Source organism: Cynoglossus semilaevis, chromosome W (assembly GCF_000523025.1).
Source record: "Cynoglossus semilaevis isolate Cse_v1.0 chromosome W, Cse_v1.0, whole genome shotgun sequence".
NCBI classification, from domain to species: domain Eukaryota; kingdom Metazoa; phylum Chordata; class Actinopteri; order Pleuronectiformes; family Cynoglossidae; genus Cynoglossus; species Cynoglossus semilaevis.
In genome coordinates this window covers 11,599,444-11,607,686 of record NC_024327.1, presented here as the reverse complement: position 1 = coordinate 11,607,686, position 8,243 = coordinate 11,599,444, and the positions used below count along the sequence as shown (strand labels likewise).

The window sequence follows — 8,243 nt, the reverse complement described above, 5'->3', positions numbered from 1 at the left end:
TGACTGAACTGGAGATGTTTTGTAAAGAAGAATGGTCAAAAATACCTTCAACCAGAATCCAGACCCTCATTGGAAGCTATTGGAAGCTATAGGAAGCGTTTAGAGGCTGTTATTTCTGCAAAAGGAGGATCTACTAAATATTGATGTAATATTTCTGTTGGGGTGCCCAAATTTATGCACCTGCCTACTTTTGTTTAAGTAATTATTGCACACTTTCTGTAAATCCTATAAACTTCATTTCACGTCTTAAATACCACTGTGTTTGTTTGCTATATGATATATTTAATTGAAATTGCTGTTCCGAACAACCAATGATCCATAAAGGAAAATCTTAAAAATGATCAGGGGTGCCCAAACTTTTTCATACCACTGTATGTTTGAGCCTGATCCATGACTCAGCATAAAAAACTGTTACTCATAACTGTGTTCCTGGACTGGGATATCTAGTTTTTGGTGCTTCCTCTGATTTCTCTTACATTCCTTCGGTTTACTTGAAAAGGCTGAGAACGTCAGGTACATGACGTAGACACTGATGACACCCGGCTGCAACAGGCCTGATGTGGGCTGTACTGTAGGGACACAAAGACTACATTTACAAAGCTAGACAAAAATACCAAGTTAGAAAAGTTATTAAAGAGAATTATGTCATTTAACTGTTTCCTTTTACTGTGAATTTCTCTCTGTGGTAATGTGAGATGATTTTCAATGCACCTGTCATGCAAAGTAGTTCTAATCTGCATAACGCAGCCAACCGAGATCAACTGCTTTCGGTTCTTACACTTTTGTATAAATGGAGAAATAGCCAGCAGGGAGACGAGGAAACAGAGGCTGGAATTGATGCCCAGGAAGATTTTGTTTAATAAACAGGCTGTTGGGTGGGTGTAGTAGACAGCCATAAAGACCATGGCTCCAACTGAGATGGTAAACAACACCAGAGTGACCAGGGCCAGAGCGGCGTACCACATCCGGTTATATTTTACTCCTGAACTCCTGCAGAAAGAACAGGGGGAGGGGGTGAAAACGGAGAGCAAAATGGAGAAACCAACATGAACCATGGTAAATGAAACTCACAGAATTAAATAAGATTAATTTAACAGGGAGAAAAAAGAACAAAAAAAGAACAGACACAGGAAAGATCACCCTAGAAAAAAAAAAGAAAAAGAAAGTGAGAATGTTTCTAATACTAAACTGCATTTCCAATGTATCTCATTGGTCATAATAAATAACTACTTTTCTGATCTGATCTTAATCAACGTGTAGTTTGGTCCACAACATGCAGACAAATTCACTTACAACAGCAGCTGCCTGTGTTCACCTCAGTGAACCACCACTGAGTTGGACAAGAGTGATGAAAGTTATGGAGTCACAAATAATAAGTTCCTCTTTTGTCAATTACAGCTGTTACAGAAAATTAATCCAAAAGAACACACATATCAGTGGTCATGACCTCCACATTTTGAGGTGTTTTTTACTTTCTACTGTCTCATCACTTGTTATAATTACAGAATTAATTAAAGAAAACATTGTTTTAACTTAAATAATTCAAAGACTAATACTTGGCCTCCAATGCCTTTACTGTTGACATAACATAACATAAAGAGCAGGTGAAATGCATTATATTTGTATTTTTTAACTGATGCAAAATGAAAGTGAAGGTGAAATGAATAGAGTGAACCACATCCATGTTGACGTTAAAGTGGATTAAGACCAAGTGTAATATTTATAATCACCTGTGCCAGTACTAGCACCCCTGGATATAGTTACAATTGTAGTCTTTTTTCAAAGGGTGAAAAACCTTAAGTAGTTCAGAACTACAAAAAACAAACAAACAAAAATCATCAGAGCAGAGGAAACTGAACAAAGACTACTAACTCATATGCATCCTTTGAATCTGCTGAGAAAGGAAAGACTGCAGTCAAGCCTCCAATCTCCACCTATAAAAGCACAAGGCCACATGACTCCCTTTTTCCAATCTTTAAAATGCCCCAGAAAAAAAAATCATCCTATCCTTAAACCTCTCAGTAAAAAGTAAAAACTCACAGCAGTGACTTAATCTATTGAGCATGTGTTGAAGCAGGGTTTCAGATAATGTGTTCTTCTTACCAGTTTGTGTTCCATCTGTGTGCAAACTCCACCAGCAGCATGAGCTGGATGAGCAGGAAAATGGACCCATCAAAGGCTCCAACGATGCGCCACACTGCAGCAAAAAAGAAAACAAACAAAACAAAAATAAAACAATAAATTCTTCACATCATTCTACAGGTTAGGAGGTCCTCCTGTAATAGAATTGCTAAATAATTATATTGTTGTGAGGTTGTTAGACAAACTCCTACCCAAGAAGCCAATACTTTGTATTCAGTTAGCAGCAAAGCTAAACAGTTTTCTGGTTGGACATATTTGCACCAACACAGCCACAGAGTTACATTTTTTATCTGTGAGGAAAGTAAAAAACTCAGTTATTTTGGAATCTTGCGCCAGCTAATACTTGACCAGTATCTGCCAAGTCTAGTCATCAGAGGGCAGTCCTTTGCCGGGTTAAACCCAAACTCCCCCGCTCTCAACAAACATGAACAACTCCTCTGTGCTTGATGGTAATCACTGAGGTTCACCACAGGATAAATGCAGAAAGGTTATTTACCTTATGAGACCAAAAATAAAAATATAAAAATAAAACACTTATTCAAACCCCATGAAATGAAATCCCACGACATAATTTAATTGCAACAAAACTGTATTTATAGTGACATGCACTAGACAAAGAAACATCTTTGGAGGCTTAGCTTGTAAATTAATGATCCTTCAAACTTACTGTATTTTTCGGGCCATAAGGCCAGATTATAAGGCACAATATCAATGAATGGGTCTATTTTCTTACATAAGGTGCACCGGGTTATAAGGCGCATTAAGCGAAACAAAACAGTCAATCAAGCAGTGGTGGACCGTCAGGGCCAGATAGGCCTTCTCTGATGGCCTAACATAAATCATTATCATAAGTTGATAAAAGTTCATTTAATTTTTAATTACGTTTCCTAAATACATAAAAGCATACTTCATATTCTCATCATGTCATATTAGGCTCCTTCCAGTGTTGTTGTTTTTAGGTTAGAGTTTTTATCCAATCAGAATTCAGCTAGTTGTTGCCAGGCTGCCCGAGACCTTCAAAATCGACAATGCCGGTGTTCTGAGGTTTTTTATGCTACCCGACCGTTAAACAAGGTAAGTTTCTTGTATATTTAATACTTTATATGACCAGTATGCATTGCATCGATTTGACAGTCAAATTATTTCAACTTGCCACGTGCATGAGATTGTGTCTGAATGCAGTTTGAATAGCTAATACTGCGAATTAACGTCATTTTCATGTAGTCATAAAACTTGCTCATGTAGCCTCAGAATTTTCCAGCTGTTTTAAAACAGTACCTTACTAAATTCGCATAATTTTCATATTTATAAAACTTGCTCACGTAGCCTGCGAACTTATGTGTATGCAATTCGAATGTCTAATAGTGCTGTAATTTTGCAGCTGTTTTAAAACAGTACCTTACTAAATTAGCACAGAGTTTACAGTATTGCATAAGCTCGTTTACAAGTCTCTGATATTGGCCTACAGACTTGGATGGAAGTGTATGGGCCACATGAAAATAAGTATTTCATCCATTGAGTTATTGATCGCTACACATTTTGGTAGGTATATATTCAGTTTATTTCCTTTGTGTGCATTGGAACTACACAAAAAAACAGAGAAAAAGGCAAATTTGACATAATTTCCTAACCATTTTATGAATTTTGTGTGAAATTATTTCAGCCTTTTTTTCTGAGAGAAATACTTAATTTAATAGAAAAAAGCTAGGTGATCACTGTTGATCTTTCATTCTAAAATATTTTACATTGGATGAATTAGGGCTGAAGGTTATATAGCAATGCACATAAACATTTTAAACTTCTCTTATGAAGTATCTCAGTCATCCAGGTCATGGTCAAGGTTGAAGAGTTCTGTTAGGCAACACAGGGGGTCCAACTCCTCAGGACAGGACTCAGCTGTTCACATACACCTCAATGAGACACTCCTTCAAGGACAACAACCTTTGTCAACCTGGAAAAAACACCACTCAACAGAGGAGGTGGGCTGAGACACACCCTATCACCCACAAGGTGTTACTTTTGAATGGAAATTACTTGACATGGTCTATGGATGTACTTTTGTACTAACAAATATATTGATCATTTTATCAGGAAGCCATATTTTATCTCAGTGCCGTTGTGGCAAGCTCCCTGTTCTTTAATGGGCAGTTTAAAAGTCTCCATAAGGTAATGTACCTATTAAGAAAGTAAGTCATTTATTTTGGTGTAGGGTCCTAATTCATTTTTATAAACGTACATATTTCTATATTATCTGTTACAGATGAAGTTCCCAGCAGAGAGTGTTTGGCTGTGTCCTGTGACTGTTACTGCACATTGGATTCTTGTGGTCTGTTTCCAAAATATTTGATTTCTGATGACTCAGTACTTTGACAGATTTTCTCTTTTGTTATGTGGACATATTTAAAAATGAAGTCTCGGAACAGATTAAGCAGGCTGTGCAAGACTCTGCAGAGTAACCATTAAGCAGCCTGTTTATTGATGAAATATGAAATTACTTTACTTAAGGTTGTGAACATGGCAGAGAAGTTGCTCACTGTAATTGACCCAATAGGAAATGAGGAGGCCTACAACTGGAAGATCCTGAGGAACTGGTGGTAATATAGAGAATAATTTGCATAGATATATTTTTTCAAGAGAGGAAAAAACTGTTTTAAAACAATAATTTTAATGCTGTAATAGAAACTTTCTGAGGAACAGGTCAAGGGAGGAATCCAAATATGTGTGGACAGTGAACACCATGGACCACAACACAGATAGATTTCAGCAGTTGCGGGGTTCTAGTGTCGAAGGTACTATTTCGCTACAAGTTTATGTTTATGTACTTTGAAGATTAAGCTAACAGTATTTAATTGTAGAGATTATGTATCTAGAAGAACATGTGTTATTATGTAGATAATGCACCAAATCAAGCACATAATTACATTCATATTTCATTTACAGTCCGCCAAAGAATCACTTCTGAGTGGAAACATATCTGATGAGCAGACAACTCCAGAAGCTGTCAGTGAACAAAGGATGCACATAGCCTGTACCTTACTGGAAAATAGCTAAAAAAACTCATGTAAAATAAACCCAAATGTTCTGTACTATATATCATGATCCTTTCTGTTACTATTTGTAAATAGTAATATTAATAAAAATATTAATGCTGAAAAATCCTAGATTGAGTGTGATTATTTTCTCTTTTACAGTATGTGCTGCATTGGGTAACATTTTTACATTCCCTCTGGTTTCAGATATAAATGTAAATGTAAAGAATTTAAATAAAGTGCTACCCTAAACCCTGAGAGAACAGATATATTAACAGGGATTTTCTGTGTAGCCTCAAATAATATGCTACCACTCTGAACATAGTAAGGAGCATGTATTTATCGCGATTTCATGTCTATAGTAATGTGCTACCACTCTAAATTGAGTCAGAAGCACGTATTTATAGCGATTTCATGTCTATAGTAATGTGCTACCACTCTAAATTGGATACTCGCATACCGCCGTAAAACAACAAGAAGAAGGACTTATTATTTAGTCTGGATGAATTTAAGTTTTGTTTTTTACTCAACACATTTAATGGGCTTTTTGAGCATGCTGATGTGTTCTTTGGATGTGTTCTTTGGAAAGAGTTCTGTGACACAGTTGAGCGTGCGATGGGCAAATTCAATCAGATTTAAGAAGAAACGGTGAGCATCTCAGGGGCTCCAAGCGCTTGCAGAGGCCAGGGAGCAGCGCAAGGTGACTTTCGCGCACACTATCAACAACTCTACAGCAACACTCTGGACAACACTCTGGACAGATACGGAATCGATTTCAAGACCACGAAAAAATATTGTTTCTCTCCCTTCTTGACCCCCAGCACTTTCAGACATACCGGAGAAAGTTCCCGCAAACAGCCTTTTCCAGCTTAACACAAAGTCACGGCGCACAGTTCGACCTGCCCCGACTAAAAACAGAACTGACTGTAATGTATGCTATGGCTGATTTTGAAGGAAAAAGTCCAGCGGATCTCCTTGATTTTCTTAGGAACAAAGAACTGAGTGAGAGTATGGAACAGCTTTATGCACTGGCTTGTTTGGCCGTGACAATCCCTGTGTCCACTGCTTCTGTTGTCATTCTCGGCCTTAAAACGAATTAAAACATATGCAAGAAACATGACTGGACAGACGCGGCTTTCAACATTGGCCTCCATGTCGAGAGAAGGGGGTTTATTGTTGGAACTGAAGTGCACAGATAAACTGTACATCTGAGTCATCAAGGTCTTCTTGAGGAAAGAAATAAGAATGGATTTTGTGTTGAAATAAGTGTTTTGGAGGATAGCTGTTTTGTTGAGTACAAACATTTTATTTATTTTATTTTATTTACTTACTTGATTTATTGATTTTTAAATGCGTCAGAAATTAGCCCATATACAATTTCTCCAGCCGTGGTCGTGTGGTGTCCTAAATTATGTTATTATGAGAGGTATTTATTGCTGTCGGACTAAGTAGGACATCACTGAAGGCCTAAGTGTGAAATGCACGACCAGCAACAGCAATTGAGTAATGTCGAATTAAAAAAGTGGAACAAAATGTTCAATCTGCGTGACGTGGGACAAAGGCTGAAATTGCTGTGCAATACATTGTAAAGCGGGACAGGTGGTCACGCTACTTGGAAAGCAACTACTGCAATAGGAGAGGGATCATTGTATACATATCTGGTGGGTAATTGAAAATGAATGAAGGGATTAGTCTTTGTGTTTGTTTTTAATCCGGCATACACCTTTAATTTTTTATATTATAAAATGTATAAAAAAATTATATTTTATTTTTCATTTAATATGAGAACTTTCTTTTGATTTAAAGAAATATTTAAGTTTATATTTAATATTTACATTTTGGGGCTTTCTTCTGTTCTCTATACACTGAGCACACATGCAGTCACCTAAAAAGATTCTGATACCTAAGCCTTTTCTACACTGTATTTCATAGACATGACACAAAACCCATCTGCCCCACCCCAGACAATTAACATGATATTTACAAATGACAGCATGCATTTTGGGCAGATAAATAGGTCATTGGAAAGAGGATGAGGTACAGAAATAAGAATGCAAATTCTGAAGTTGTTACATAATTCATCAAAGTACACTAGTTTAAACAATTGTTGAATAATGGAGAATCAGTCATTACAGACAGTGATTGTGATACTGCTACCTACCTACGACTCTGCTACCCATCCAGCATATCACGTGGGCCAAACTCAGCCCAACATTTTAGCCAGATTTTGCAAATAAGCTAATATTGAAACAATTCACAAACTTACATAGCTTTCTTTAGTTAGTTTGTTACCATTGCAACCACATGGAGCTAAATGTATATAAGATGGACAGGTAGTTGTCATGGGATGAAGTTAATGTTTTACTAGTGCACACAGATTTCATCTGAGACTGTTTTAAAGTCCATGACATCAACACTCATGCGTCGTGAGTGGTTTGTTCCTTTGTTAAGTTTCAGCTATAAAACTGGGTGCATATACTTTTGTAAAAAAATTAAGGTTTTGTTCCAAATATATGAGTTTCTTTCATTGGTGCATATTCTCCATATGCATAAAGTTTTTTTAATGCATAAAGTCTACAGAGGTCCAGAACAACAGCTGATCATATGAAAAAGCCACATTGTATGGAGCTCAATGTAAGGGCTGAGTTATAAATGAATCACAGCATCTGTAGCAATCTGTAGCAACAAACCAACCAACAAACATGGATTGACTTCAACAAAGTGTGGTTATTCATAAAGAGCCACAGAGTGAACCACCGACTGTAAATGGTAACATGACTATATCAGTCAGTGTGGTGCTTCAGCTACAATGGCCCAACAGCAGCTTAGTAGAGCAGAGACTATATTTATCAGAATGACATACAATGGGTGGCGCTTTGGCCAAGAGGCAATGTCTCTGTCATTGGTGTGGAACCCCAGGGTTCACTTCCTGGGCAAGATTGAATCCCAGTTAGGGTGGTTGGTACCTTCCAGTGGACTCACCCCCCGTAGGAAGGTTCAGGGGGGTTTGTACGGTGCAGTGTTATTTGGGTGGCGGTCATGGAGACTGCGGCCCCCGCGACCCGCCCAGGG

The 8,243-nt window shown here is 37.5% G+C and overlaps 1 protein-coding gene across 1 annotated transcript in view; it reads right to left on the bottom strand.

The window, feature by feature from the left end:
* The window catches only part of LOC103397201 (serine incorporator 5-like), a gene marked incomplete at its 5' end in the record, with an annotated part of 26,668 nt that overhangs the window by 3,659 nt on the left and 14,766 nt on the right, over positions 1–8,243 (bottom strand). The window contains 3 exon segments of the mRNA XM_025052946.1: positions 477–569; positions 779–990; positions 2,104–2,197. Of these exon segments, the coding sequence (XP_024908714.1) occupies positions 477–569; positions 779–990; positions 2,104–2,197 (399 nt within the window).